This window comes from Arvicola amphibius, chromosome 9 (assembly GCF_903992535.2).
Source record: "Arvicola amphibius chromosome 9, mArvAmp1.2, whole genome shotgun sequence".
Lineage (NCBI taxonomy): Eukaryota > Metazoa > Chordata > Mammalia > Rodentia > Cricetidae > Arvicola > Arvicola amphibius.
In genome coordinates this window covers 58,093,346-58,108,205 of record NC_052055.2, presented here as the reverse complement: position 1 = coordinate 58,108,205, position 14,860 = coordinate 58,093,346, and the positions used below count along the sequence as shown (strand labels likewise).

The following is a 14,860-nucleotide window of genomic DNA, read 5'->3' as shown; positions in this document are numbered from 1 at the left end:
TGTTTTTAGACAGGGCCTCACTCTGTAGACCAGGCTGGCCTTGAACTCAGAGATCCACCCGCTTCTGCCTCACTGGGATTAAAGGCTGACCTGATTTTTTACTTTGTGAATCATGTTTGGTTTTACATATTACACTTTTGTTTGTTTATTTGTTTTTCAAGACAGGGTTTCTCTGTGTAGCTTTGGTGCCTGTCCTGGAACTCACTCTGTAGACCAGGCTGGTTTCGAACTCACAGAGACCCTCCACCTGCCTCTGCCTCCCAAGCGCTGGGATTAAAGGCGTGCACCACCACTGCCTGGCTTTAACTTATATTCTTGATCAAGTAATCAATATGAATCTGTGTGTCCTCGTGTGTATGCATGTGAATATGTATGCACAAATGTGGAGGTCAGAGGTCAACTTCAACTGTTATTCCTCAGGACCCCAGCTGGCCTGGAACTTGCTATGGAGACGAGGCTAGCCTTGAACTCATGGAGATCCTTCTCCACCTGCCTCCTGAGGCCTGGGATTAAAGGCACAGGCCTTCACACCTACCATCATCTTATAGTTTGAAACAAGGTCTCTCGCTTGGACTTCCACATCCCTCCTTAGGCCGGTCTAGCTGGCCAGCAAGCCCAGGACCCTTCTGTCTCTGCCTCCCCTGCACTGGGATGACAAGAATGTGCCATCATCCTTGATTTCAATGTTTTTTTTTTTTTTTTAAATTTTGGGAGATTTAGGTTGAAGTTCTCTGTCTCCTCTTCTGCTTCTGTGTGTCTACTGATATCTAATTGTTCAAGTACTGTTTATTGAGAACATTTGAAAGTGGCCCCCACAGTCTCATACGTTCGAATGCTTGCGTGGCCTTGATGGAGGAGGTGTGGTCTTAGAGAAGGTGAGTCTCTGAGGGTTAAAAGGCCCACGCCAGGCCCAGGTCTCTCCCTGTCTAATGTCTGTGAATGGAGATGCAATGCTCTCAGCTACTTCTCCAGCATCATGCCAGCCTGCCTACCACCATGCTCCTCCCCCCACCGTGATGAAAACGGACTGAAACTCCATACATATGAGACACGGCAGTTCTGTTTCCCATTTGTTTGTGGCAGGGTCTTGTTTGCTTGCCCGGGCTGGCCTCAGACTCACAGCAGTCATCTTGCCTCAGCCTTCTGAGTGTTGGGATAATATTTATGTAGCACCTCACCTGACTGAGAATTTTATTATTTATTTATTTTGAGACAGGATTTTACTATGTGGCCATGGCTGGACTGGAACTCAGAGATCCTCCTGCCTCTGTCTCCCTAGTGCTGGAATTAAAGGTGTGAGCCACCACACCTGACTGAGAATTCTATTTTTAACTTTTCAAATATCACATTTTTATTTACTTATTGTGTGTGTGCGCCACAGCGTGTGTGTGTGTGAAAGACAGCTTGTGGAGTTAGTTCTCTCTTCCTACACCACCTGTGGGTTCAGGGATCAAACCAAAGCTTGGAGGCATGCACCTTAACACCTGCTGAGCCGTCGCATCTGCCCTGTGTTTAACTTTCTGGGGAGCCTCCCCGCTGTTCTCCATCATGGCGGTGCTAACTCATATTCCCACCAATACAGCACAGCAGAATGGTACCTCTCCATGTAAGCTATGCTCAGTGCATGGCCCGTGAAGGGCGAACACAGGCTTCCTGTGTGGCTAGTTTGAGCTCAAGTTTCCTGGTCTTCATAGCTTGAGAATTCTCCAAGAGTCTAGTAGCAATGGTCCAAAAGTCATTAGGTTTTGTAAGATGTCAAAAACTTAGGTATTTTATTGCAGTTGGCTAAGGCAACTTATTTCCCCTTGCTCACATTTCTCCCTGAGCTGGATGGCACAGCAGTGGCCGTGAGCATTTTTGGCATCCAGCGCAGGTCAGCTGAATCGGAAATACCCTCCATCTGGGGCTATTACTACAGTGATAGCTACTACTCACTGCACATGTACGAACATTTGACAGCTGTCCTCATATCCACCCAGCGTGTGAATCACCTGGGGTTGTGGCCTGTATGCACACATCTAGGTCAAGTCAGGGCATTAAACGTGTCTAATAGCACCTAGGACTGGAAGTCTGTGGGAGTGGAGAAGAATCAAGGTTTTAATATACGCGAAGCCAGAATCTGGTCTGAGGAAAAAAATCTTCCAATTATCAGCCATGCAGAATTGTTAACAGAGAATTCCATTCCATACTGGCATCAGTGAAACCAAGTTTATCCTGTTGGCAATATACTCAATAATACAGCACATATAATTATTTAAGCACTGTGGTGTGTGTGTGTGTGTGTGCATACGTGCATGCATGCTGAGAATTGAACACCCAGGGCCTGTGTTGGCTAGCTGGGCAAGCACAATGAGATATATACCCAGCTCTCATTGTCTTTGAGATAATGTCTTGTTATGTCCTGTTATGTATTCATAAATCTCAGGCTGGCCTCCAAGTTTTAACCTTCCCACTTCGGTCTCCGAGTTTATCACCACATCTAGTTCATCCTTTTTCCTTTTTTATGGAAATTATGCAAAATATAGTTTATCAGGATTCCTATGTTTAGGGCTAGCAAGGGTTCAGCGAGTAAAGGAACTCACTGCCAAATCTGGACAGAGAAAATGATTCCCAGAAATTGTCCTCTGACCTCCACATGTGCACCATGGCACATGTGGCTTTTAAAAAGTGCAATAAAAAAATTAGGAGCTGGAGAGATGGCTAAATGGTTAAGAAAATATACCATTCGTACAGAGAACCCAAGCTCAGTTCCCAGTACTCATGTCAGGCAGCTCATTACCAACTCTAACTCTGACCCCAGGAGACCTAATACCCTCTTCCTGCCCCCTCTGACACTACCCTTGTGTGCACAAACTGTCCCTAACCCCATATACACACAGTTTAAAAATAAAATCTTTTTCAATTTTGAAGAATTCCTATGTTCAAATGTTTTATGACTTGGCACAAAATACTTCTCTCAGTGCAGACGAGATGGAGGATTGCAGAGACAGCACAGTTCCTGCAGAGACAGAGGACTGCAGAGACGGCACAGTTCCTGCAGAGACAGAGAATTGCAGAGACGGCGCAGTTCTTGCAGAGACAGAGGACTGCAGAGAGGGCACAGTTCCTGCAGAGACAGAGGATTGCAGAGATGGCGCAGTTCCTGCAGAGATGGAGGACTGCAGAGACAGCGGATTGCAGAGATGGCGCAGTTCCTGCAGAGATGGAGGATTGCAGAGACAGCACAACTCCTGCAGAGAAGGAGGACTGCAGAGACGGCACAGTTCCTGCAGAGAGAGAGGACTGCAGAGACGGCGCAGCTCCTGCAGAGGACCTGGGCTCAGTTCCCAGCACCCCAGCAGGCAGCTCACAGCTGTCTGTAACTCCATGGGTGCCACTCCAGGGCATCCAACATTCTCTCTGGCCTCCAGACACTACATGCTGCACAGACATACACGTAGGTATATAAAACTAAAATCGCAATGTAAATATTTGTTTTAAAAAGAAGTTATAGACTAAAAGAAAATTTAATTACATTTTTAGATTTATTTATTTTATACTTGTGAGTGTTTTGCCTGCACATATGTATCTGAACCACAGGTTAGAAGAAGTCATTGGATTCCTGTCACCAGAGTCTCTGGAACCGAATGGGTGTGAGCCACCATGTGGATGATGGAGATTGAATCCAGGTCCTCTGTAAGGGCAAGGGCTTTAACCACTGAGCCTTATCTCCAGGTCAAAACTCGTTCTGGTTGAGACAAGGCCTCCTAATCAGGCTGGCCTTGAGATCACTGTACAGCCAAGGATTATCATGAGTCATGTCCCCCTGAGTTCTGGGATGATGAGTGTGCACCATCACACTTGGTTTTCTGGAGTGCTGGGGACAGAACCCAGGGCTTTGTGCTCACTAGATGAGCATGTGCTACCAAGGGACTGCATCTCCAGGCCCAAAAGAGATTTTTTTTTTGAGACAGAGTCTCTTGTAACCCAGGCTGGACTCAAATTCACTATGAAGCCAAGGGTGACCAAGAACTTTGGATCCCTCTTCCCTTCCGCTAGGGTGCTAGGATTGCAAGAATCCCTAGTGTTTATGTAGTACTGAGACTTGAACCCAGGACTCTGTGCATGCCATCAGCTCTACCAACAGAGTTATGTTCCTAGTACTAGAAACTTTCAAAAACTCAAACATGAAGAGAAATTTGACCCATTATGCTAAAAGGCTGAATTATCTTTCTAATCTCTTTTCTCTTTTTCAAACAATACTTAATATAAAAAGAGATGCCAGGTCTGGGGGTCCCTGCTGCGCAAGCATGAGGACCTGAGTTTGGGTCCCCAGCACCCAAAGAAAAGCCAGCTGTGTGACACACACTTGCACGCCACTGGGAGGTGGCAACAGAAGGATCCTGAGATCTCAGTAGGCAGTTGGTGTAGGCAGTTGGCGAGCTCCAGGTTTAGTAAGGGATTGTGGTAGTTTGAGTAAAAAACGGCCCATAGGCACATAGGAACTGGCACCGTTGGGAAGCGTGGCCTTGTTGGAGTAGGTGTGGCTTTGTTGGAGAAGTGTGTCACTGGGGGTAGGCTTTGAGGTCTCAGAAGCTCAAGCCGGGTCCAGCGTGTCACTGTCTCTTCCCGCTGCTGCCTGTGGATCAAGATGGAGAACTCTCAACTCCTCCTCCAGGACCATGTCTGTCTGCTGCCACCACACTTCCCACTGTGGTGACAATGGACGTCTGTCTGCATGCCACCACGCTTCCCACTGTGGTGACAATGACTAAACCTCTGAACTGTAAACCAGCCCCAATCAAATGTTTTCCTTTATAAGAGTTGCTATGGGGCTGGAGAGATGGCTCAGTGGTTAAGAGCACTAGCTGTTCTTCCAGAGGTCCTGAGTTCAATTCCCAGCAACCACATGGTGGCTCACAGCCATCTGGAATGGGATCTGGCACCATCTTCTGGTGTGTGAGCATACATGGAGGCAGAATGTTGTATATATAATAAATATTTTTTTAAAAAAAGAGTTGCCATGTTCATGGTGTCTCTTTATAGCAATAAAACCCTAACTAAGGCAGTGCTAAAAAAAAAAAAGGTAGATGTGATGTAGATATGGCTCAGCAGTTAAAAGGGCTTGCTACTCTTCCAAAGGACCCAAGTTCTGTTTCTAGCACCTATGTTAGGCAGTTTAGAACTGCCCATAACTCCAGTTCCACAGGATATGACACCCTCTCCTGGCCTTCAAGAGCATCCACATACATGGCACATACTCACACAGACACACATTGTACTATACACACACACACACACACATATACACATACATACATACACACACACACACAGAGAGAGAGAGAGAGAGAGAGAGAGAGAGAGAGAGAGAGAGAGAGAGAGAGAGAGAGAGAGAGACTTTGGAGCTGGAAAGATGGCTCACCAATTAAGAACCCTTGTTTTTCTTGTAAATGACCAAGGTTTAGTTCCTAACACCCACATCAGGCAGCTCATAGCAACCTATAAATCCTGTTCTAGGAGATCTAATGCCCTCTTCTGGCCTCCAGAGGCACTGCATGCATATAATGTACATATATATACTCAGATATAAAGTAAATGTTTAGAATAATAATCTTTAAAAAAAATAAGGTAGATACCACACTAACATCAATTTACAGCCTGCACACACATACAGGTATCAAATAGGATTCAGCAAAATTTGGGGGTTAACATTCTAATGCAACCATTGCTCCAACTATAATAGGAATCTTTTATGATGTTTTTGATAAATGCTAATGTTTAAACTATGTAATTATCATAAATAAGTTTACTCTTCTATAGTTTGATGTTTATAACTTTGTGGTTTGTGTTTGTTTTTCTCACGGAGGGCGCATCCTCTGTTATTAGTCCTGACCCCTGACCTAGAGAATTGCCTAAGGCATAAATCAGATGCCACAAAATCTAGCTGACCAAAGTTCAGAACTCCCAGGAGTTGCTACAACTGTCTAAGACTGGTTCTTCATACAACAGGACCAGAAACCTGGGCTGGTCAGACTCCACACAATTCACACATTAAAAATAAAAGTTGGCAGAATGGGTCAAATTAAAATGTTTTGTTATGGGGAACCTCTAAAGCATTAGGTTACCAGTAGCATCATCAGGCCAACATCCGTCTCTCTTTCTGGAAGACCCTGTGTGGAATATTATTTTACACTATATGAATATACGTTGCTGTGATTGGTTGAATAAAGAAGCTGACTGGCCAGTAACTGAGTAGGATAAGGTTAGGTGGGAGAGCCAAACAGAGAATGCTGGGAGGAAGAAGGGCGAGCAGATACAGAGGGAAGCAAGATGGGCATGCTGTACTGAGAAAAGGTACCAAGCCATGTGGCAAAGCATAGATAAGAAATAAGAGTTAGCTAGTAACAAGCCTGACATATTGGCTGAGCATTCATAATTCATATTAAGACTCTGTGTGAGTTCTTTGAGAACTGGCAGCCGGAAAGAAAAGCCTATCTACAGCCCTGCCCTTCACCCTCTTGCCTGATGCCCATTCATCTCCTGCCCAACAGTGCTCTGAGAACGCAAAGATGTGCCCACCTCCTAGTGGAATTAAATCCTTACTGACAAAAACAAAGACCAGCCAGCACCTCCACCAAGTGCTTAAAGACACAAACAAAAGGTGTGTAGGGAAGGTGACTTGGGTACCTGAAGAACTGAGGGTTAAGAGTTTGTGACAATGACATCTAGTGACACAACAGGGCTAACTCAGTTTCCCAAAAACCTGTCCAGCACAGGATGTGGTGCTCACACAAGTCATTCCAGCACCAAGGAAGGGTTGCTCAGAGCTAGAATGGACAACAGAGTGAGCTCAGGCCTGACTCACTGGCTTTCTCCCTAGATTTTCTAGAAGTTGTGCAAAATACTGCACTTTACGTCAATTCTGCTATGACGCTTGGTTATTACTTTGTGTCTTAGAGTCTTAAAACAGTGAAATAGGAAACCAGGCAGAGATGGAAGTACAAAGTAAAAACTGGGAAGAAAAATAATAGGACCTCAGCTGGACATGGTGGCCTGTTATAATCCTAGCATGTGGGGGGTGGAAGCAGGAGGATCAGGAGTTCAAGGTCAGCCTCTGCTATATAACAAGTTCAAGACCAACCTAGACTACACCATGAGACTTGGTCAAAAAAAAATTTTTTTAAACAAAAACATGCAGTCCGGCAGTGGTGGTACATGCCTTTAATCCCAGCACTTGGAAAGCAGAGATAGGTGAATCTCTGCGAGTTCAAGGCCAGCCTGGTCTACAGAGCAAAATCCAGGACAACCAGAGCTGTTACACAGGGAAGCCCTGTCTCAAAAAAAAAAGTAAAACAAAAACAAAAGAAAACATATTTGTTCCCAGGGGTGGGGATAGGGATGGGGTGTCCCTAGAGACCTATTTGAATCCTGTTGGCACTTCTGTAGACATCTCTTAGAACTTTAGTAAATCATTGGCCTAATAGAATGGAAGGTCTCCTTAAGACAGACTGGTCAGAACACAACTCCACTGGTTGACTCTGTCTGATATGCTGGGCCATCCTCACTTCTAACTTGAACCTGCTGCTTAGGCTTTGGGGTGGTTTGAATAAGAACATCCCCCATAGGCTCATATATTTGAAAGCTTAATCACCAAGGAGGGGGAAACTCTTTGAAAGGGTTAGAAGGATTAGGTGTGGCCTTGCTGGAGAAAGTGTGTCACTGGGGGTGGGCTTAGAGGGGTTCTCTCTTTGCCTGTGGATCGGGATGTGGCCCTCAGCTACGGCTGCGGTGCCTGCCTGCATACCTCCACCATGAAGAGAATGGACTAAACCTCTCAACTGTTAGCAAGTCTCTAATTAAATGCTTTTTAATATAAGAGCTGCCATGGCCATGTGTCTCTTCACAGCAACAGAGCAGCGACTAAGATGGAGGACTCCTCAGTCTCTCCCCTCGCCAGCTTTCCCCATCCCTAACCTCTGCTTTAGACCACATTTAAAGCTTAAGTATTGATGAAGGAGGGTCATCTGTCTATGTGTTACTTTCATTGGTTAATAAAAAACTACCTTGGCCCTTTAATAGGACAGAAAATTAGGTAGGTGGAGTAGACAGAACAGAATGCTGGGAAGAAGGGAAGTGAGTCAGACGCCATGGAGCCAGCCGCCAGGTCAGACATGCTTAAACTTTCCTGGTAAGCACCTCGTGGTGCTACACAGATTAATAGAAATGGGTTAATCAAGATGTGAGAGTTAGCCAGTAAGAGGCTAGAGCTGATGGGCCAAGAAGTGTTTAAAAGAATACAGTTTCCGTGTAATTATTCTGGGGTGTAAAGCTAGCTGTGCGGGACGAAAAGCAGGCCTGCCCGCAGCTCCTTCTACAAAGTATTACTGTTTCTTACTGTACTTGTACTTGTGTGTGGAGGCCAGAGGTTGCTGTCAGGAGTCTTCTGTAATCATCCCGCCTTATCCTTTGACACAGAATCTCTCAGTGAACTGGCGTTTACCAAGTCGACTAGTCTGGCTAGCCCGCAAACCCCAGGGATCCAGTAGTCTCTGCATTCCCAGCTCTGGGATTACAGACATGCACCAATAGCACCTTAGTATGTGGATGTTGGGGATCTGAACCCAGGTCCACGCGCTTACAGAGCAAGCATTTGCGGACTGAACCGTCTCTACAGCCCTCCACCCACTTTTTGTCTAACTCGATGTCATCACAGCTCTCTAACGTAACTCCTTTCTCCCGGCCACTTTATTTTCCCCTAGATGGATATTGTGATGGATAAACTGTTTTGCATCCGGCAGTTTTCATCCTACAAAAATCCATCGACCATCTCTGCACCAGCATTTACGGAAAGTATAGGAGATTCAAGGCTGAAATATATCAGTGCTGCAAGGCCATCCTTCGGAGGACAGTCTACAGGTGTTATGTCTGCCTGTCCCTCAGGAAAGACAGGCAGGGCCACCAGGTCTCCTGGCACTGCAATGATCTACAGCTCCCAGCTACCTTTTACTAAACCAGGTTCAAGTGCCTGCGTTACAGGCTCACGGGGTGACTCCCGTCCCAAGCCAAACACACACTCCCCACCCTACCCCAGACAACTGATAACTCTTTGGGGTATTGCTTTGTGTATTTGAAACAAAAGGGAATTGGACCAACTTGATTTCCAAGACCCCAAAAACTTCTTGTTTTGGACAGTTGGCCTCAATTTTGGCAAGTCCATTAAGTAAGAAGGGATGATCCCGGCCTTCAGTAGACCACCACAATCCCCGACTGCCCACACTCTGGGGTCTTTCTCCCTTACCTTGGCCCGCCATCCTCCTGACCTCTCCCCTAAGCGCACGCGCACTGGTGCTCGCCCGCACCCGCCGCAGGTTCCGGGCTTCCGGTTCCGCCCGGACTGAGGGACCGAGGCTGATGGCGGCGGCTGAGAAGTTGGCGGCCGAGAAGTTGGCAGCTGAAGAGGCTGTGGAGAAGGAGAATCCGGGAGCTCTGAAACCCGGAGCCGCCCCGTTCGGAAATTTCCCTCATTATTCTCGCTTCCACCCTCCCGAGCAAAGGCTCCGCCTTCTACCCCGGGAGCTTCTTCGGCAGCTCTTCCCTCCCGAGGGTCCCGAGAGGAGGCCGATCCTAGGGCTCGACGTGGGGTGTAACTCCGGGGTGAGTGACACGGGAGGGATCGGAGCGCTGGGAGCCAAGCAGTCGTCGCCTCCAGGTCCCCTGTGGTTCTTACCTGGGCGTGGCATCAGAACTTATCCGTCCCGGGCTTTTAAAGTTTAGCGTTGACAGACACGTGCACTTCCCAGCTCTCCCGCTGCCCACCCCCGCGCCACCGAGTTAGGAATTTTGAGTAATCCCCAAATTCATTCCAAATTCCCGCCGGACCGTGGGGGAGGAGGACCGGCTTATCTGGATTTCCGGCGCTTGCCTGCTCTCCTGTTTTGCTGGCCTCCTGGCTGGGGAACCGGGCCCACATCTGGGAACGTTGGTTCCTAGAAGAGAAGAGCCAGGGAGACAGAATCATGTCTGAAAAGTAAGGCTCCAGATATACAGTGCAGGTCAGACCTGGAGCCAGGTACGTATTTACTTAAACTTATGCTGACAGAGTGCAACAGTGAACAGTAGAGAGGATCAAGAAAGAAAACAGATCCTTCTGCCAGAGGAGGGAGGCCTTAACCATCCTGCCCGCCGCAAAGTGTTCTAAGGCGTGTAATGATTATAGTCAAAACCACATGCAAAATAAGGAAATGCCAATCTCACCTCTTTGTAGCCACGGGATATCTTAATGGAGCAGGCAGTTTTACCCCAAGATTGCAAATGTTTCCAAAGTTAGGACCAATGTCCATCCAGAGCGGCAGAAGATACTTGGGTGGCCCGTGTGTAATGCTAGCACTCAAAAGATAAGGGTGGGCATCCCAGCAAGCTAGGCTAGCCTGGGCTATATGAGGCCCTGTTTCCAAAAACCATAAAAAAAAAAAAAAAAAAAGAAAGAAACGTTGGTAGATGGTTGAAGACTGTGAGGGCTCAGCTGAGTAGCTTCGGAAATAAGCAGATGGGCTTTGTGTCCCTTGCCAGCTTCATTATAATGTGGGAAAACAGAAAAAAACTTCCTGAAAGGAACCTGGAAACCACTGAAGATTTTAAAGTTGATAACATCCTACATAAAAACACAATAGAAGGGGCACAGCAGCGATGGGCTAAAGCAGTTGTTCCCAAATACGGTTTATTTTATTTTATTTTTTATTTTACCTAGGGTCTCACCGTGTAGCTACACTGCCCTGGATACGGTAGGCCAAACACACAGGGTCAGACCGGAAGAAGGAGGCAGGTTTAGCAGCACGGTGTGGGTTCTTGTGCCTTCGGGTGTGACTCTGAGCTGCGGTAACATGACTTCTTTGCTGTTTATATGCAGTGCAGGCTCTTGGCCTTTCTCGTGTCTGCTAAGCCAGCATCTGTGTTTTAAGATGATTCCGTAGATGACTTGGGCACCGTTAAAGGTTGGAAGGTGTCAGAAGAAGCACCCTTCAGAGTACTCGCTAGAGGTACAGCAAGTACCGGGTGCTTGCTGCTCTTCCCGAGGACCCAGTAATTTCCTCCGGCCTCTCCGGGCATTTGCACACATGACATATGTAAGCACCAAGACACATGCATACATACACATAAATAAAAGTAAATTATTAAAAGTCAGGAAAGTCTAGGTGGAAAAAGGAACTCAGTGTAGCTTAAGTCTTACTGTGCTCTTGGCCATGTGACTTCAGATAAGTAAATAACCTCAAGCCATAATTTTTAATTATTTTTGTTTTTTGTTAATTATTTTATATCCTCTTAATAGTACACATACATGTCTGTACTTTATGATTATAAAGCAACCGTTATGACCACTGTCAGAGTTAAAAAAAAAATAAAGCATTGTCTACCCCAGAGGTTCTTTATGTGCCATTTCCTATTTATAAAAGCCCTTCTTCACCCGCAGGGACAACCAGCCTGTTATTGCTTTTGTTTCTGTCTTACTCTTTCCTTGTCCCTAATTAATATAGTTTAATTTTCCCACTTTGGGATTTTTTTTAAAGGAAGCCTGCATGTCCGCTCTGTCGGTACATGTCTGTAATGCCAGCACTTGAGAGACTGGAGCAAGAGAGCCACAGTTGGAGACCAGCCTGATCTACATAGTGAGACTTGTTTGCAAAAAACAAAAAAGGGAAACTTGCCATGTATTTTCATTGTGACTTGACTTTCTAGTCAGCAGCACTGAATTGAAAATTCAGTCAATAGTAGAGGTGAAAATACTCCATTTTGGTGCATTAAGCCAAGATCCTCAATTTAACAATGTTACTAATATTCTTTCTTTTTCCCCTCTTTGGTTTTTTGAGACAGGGTTTCTCTGTGTAGCCCTGGCTGTCCTGGAACTAGCTTTCTAGACCAGGCTGGCCTCGAACTCAGAGATCCACCTGCCTCTGCCTCCCGGGCGCTAGGACTAAAGGCGTGCGCCACCAGCAGCTATTATTCCATCTTAGTGACGTTTTTCTTACTTGCTCGTTAGTGGACATCTGAGTGGTTTCCTCTGTGCATGTTCTTCACCTGCATGAAAAGACAAGGGAACTCCTTGGAGAAACTATATAAAACAAGACGTTTGAATTAGTTACAGTGCCTCCATAACTATAATAGTTTCAGAGGAATGAGCTGGTGTCTCATTTGAGTCAGAAGTCTGCTAAGATGGTAAGAATCATGTCATTAGACACAGCTAGAAACATTCACGATGACTTGAGGTGGTGAAAGCTCAGACAGTAGGAACGAAGGCTGGATTGCTAGAATCCAGACCTTGCCAGCTGCATCTAAGAAACAGGTTTTCACAAGGTCATGCTTACTGTAGTCCCCACTTTCCAGAGAAGGGACCCCACTGACACTTCTGAATCCCTTGCCTTTGGATATGAGACACCCAGAAAAAGAAAATGCATCTGCCATGGGCTCTTCGCTACCTTTGCTGTGTCATTTGGGCTATAACTGCCAACTACACAGGTGTCAGGCCAGGCATGGTGCACGCATGTCATCCAGTACTCGGGAGGAGCAGGAGTTCGAGGCCATCCCCAGCTACATAATGAGTTTTAGGTCAGCATGAACCACTTAAGAGTGACTCAAAAATATTAGAATGTAGGATCTAGGGCAGGTGCATTACAGCCGTCAGCCTCTGGAGGGCGGTGAGAGTCTGCTCATGAAAAAAACGTAGCCTCTTTAGATTATTACGTTAAGAGCCTCACGTCGGTACAGTAAGAGCTAAGTGGCAGTCTCAAAGGATGAGAGATTTCTTTTCCGCTCAGTGTTTGAGAGCTGCAATGACAAGACTCTTTTGGATTCCTCTAGGACCTGAGTGTGGCTCTGTGCAAACATTTCCTTTCCCTGCGTGATGGGGAGCCCTGCTCAGGTGCCTCCAGAGATCTCCGCCTCCTCTGCTGTGATATAGATCCAGTCCTTGTGGAGCGAGCTGAAAAAGCATGCCCTTTTCCCGATGCTCTGACCTTTATCACCTTGGACATCATGGATCAAAGGAACAGGAAGGTTCCCTTGAGTTCTTTCTTAAGCCAGTTTGGACGTTCTGTTTTTGACATAGTCTTCTGCATGTCAGTAACCATGTGGATTCATCTGAACCATGGGGACCGTGGTCTGTGGGAGTTCCTGGCCCATCTCTCCTCTCTCTGTCGCTACCTCCTTGTGGAGCCACAGCCCTGGAAGTGTTACCGGGCCGCTGCAAGGCGCCTCCGAAAGCTGGGACTCCATAACTTTGATCATTTCAGCTCTCTCACCATCCGAGGCGATATGGCCGGTCAGATCGTGCGGATCCTGACGCAGGACCATGCAATGGAATTAGTGCGCTGCTTTGGCAACACCAGCTGGGACCGAAGCCTTCTGCTCTTCAGAGCAAAGCACGCCGTGGAGACTCATCAGCCCCTGAACCGCTGACAAAGAGACAGAAAGGAAGAAATGGGAATTCTGACTAGGAGGGCAAACAGGAAGAGTACCAGGGATACAATGTGCCGCTTTCATACTGAGAATCGAGTCCACATCCTGGAGCGATCGGGCCTCCAGACCTGGCAGGAACTTTTGGCAAAGTGTCTGAAGCAAGCAACTGAAAGAATTGGTGTCTGTGTTCCCAATGTTTGGATAGCCCCTGAGGGGAATGAATTCAGAGAGCAGTGAGCTGGGCAGTCTGGATGGAGATTGTGGTCCTGGGGAGTGAACTGCCTTTGAAAGCTGTCTTGTTTGCTGGGGACCAAAGTTTGGGTCTTGTATGTGGTAGTCAAATATTCTACCACCAAGCTACACCTCCAGCTCTGCGGGGTATTTATAAAAATCAGATCCGGGTAATAATCTTCTATTTACTTATTTTTATTTTATGTGCATTGGCATTTTGCCTGCATGTGTGTCTGTGTGAGAGTGTCAGGTCTGTGGGTGCTGGGAATTGAACATGGGTCCTCTGGAAGAGCAGTCAGTGCTCTTAGCTGTTGAGCCATCTCTAGAGCTGCATACTGCCACTTCTTTGAACTCCTTAAATCCAACCTGGATCTTCAGGCCTTTTCTGGACTTGCTTGGCTGCCTTGAAACAGAGCCTCATGATGAGATCTGCAGTGAGAGACCTGGGACTGGCTACAAGAAGTGGCCAGGAGGGAAAGCATTTCATCTTTCTAGATGAGGCCAAGCCTCACACGGTCATTATGAACTGAAAGACATGCTAGCTAGCATTTTAAAAAAATACTTAGAAATACTTAGAAGCTGGGTACAGTGGCAGATGCTAGCACTTGACAGGCGGGGGCAGGAGGATCAGGAGTTCAAGGACAGCTTTAAGGCCAGCCTGGCCTATATGAGTCCCTCCTGTCTTCAAAAAATCAAAACCAGTGTGATAACAGATGTTTAGGGCTCGGGGTAGAGCTTAAATGTAGACTGTTTACTCAGTACCTGTAAGGTTTGATACCTAGCCTTCTCATCCCCCACAAAAGAACAACAAAAAGAATTTAATTATGAACCCTAAGATAGGTAGTAATTTGTGATTTGGTTCTATAATACAGCTCAGCAATCTTGCTTTCTCTTCCTCTTCCTTTGCCGTCTCTCTTTAGTTTTCAGGACCAGATCGAACATGGGACCTTGTACCCACTGGCAAGACTGCCACTGAGTCCATCCCAGCCTGGTTTGGTTTTGTTTTCATTTTTGTTTTGTTTTATTTTTTGACCAAAGGCATCTCTATGTAGTCTTGGTTGTCTTGGAGATTGTTATATTGACCAATCTGGCCTTGAGCTCACTGGGATCCTGCCTCTCTGCCTTCCAAGAGCTGGGATTAAAGGTTTACATTGTTGCCAGGTGGTGGTGGCTGCGCATGACTTTAATCCCAGCACTT

General features: G+C 46.5%; 1 protein-coding gene across 1 annotated transcript; it reads left to right on the top strand.

Moving 5' to 3' along the window:
• Nucleotides 1–9,379: 9,379 nt before the first annotated feature.
• Bcdin3d (BCDIN3 domain containing RNA methyltransferase) lies at nt 9,380–14,550 on the top strand. The gene is made up of 2 exons (XM_038342599.2): nt 9,380–9,636; nt 12,835–14,550. The coding sequence occupies exons 1-2, from the start codon at nt 9,394–9,396 to the stop codon at nt 13,429–13,431; spliced, it is 840 nt and encodes a 279-aa protein (XP_038198527.1). The 5' UTR covers nt 9,380–9,393; the 3' UTR covers nt 13,432–14,550.
• Nucleotides 14,551–14,860: the final 310 nt, after the last annotated feature.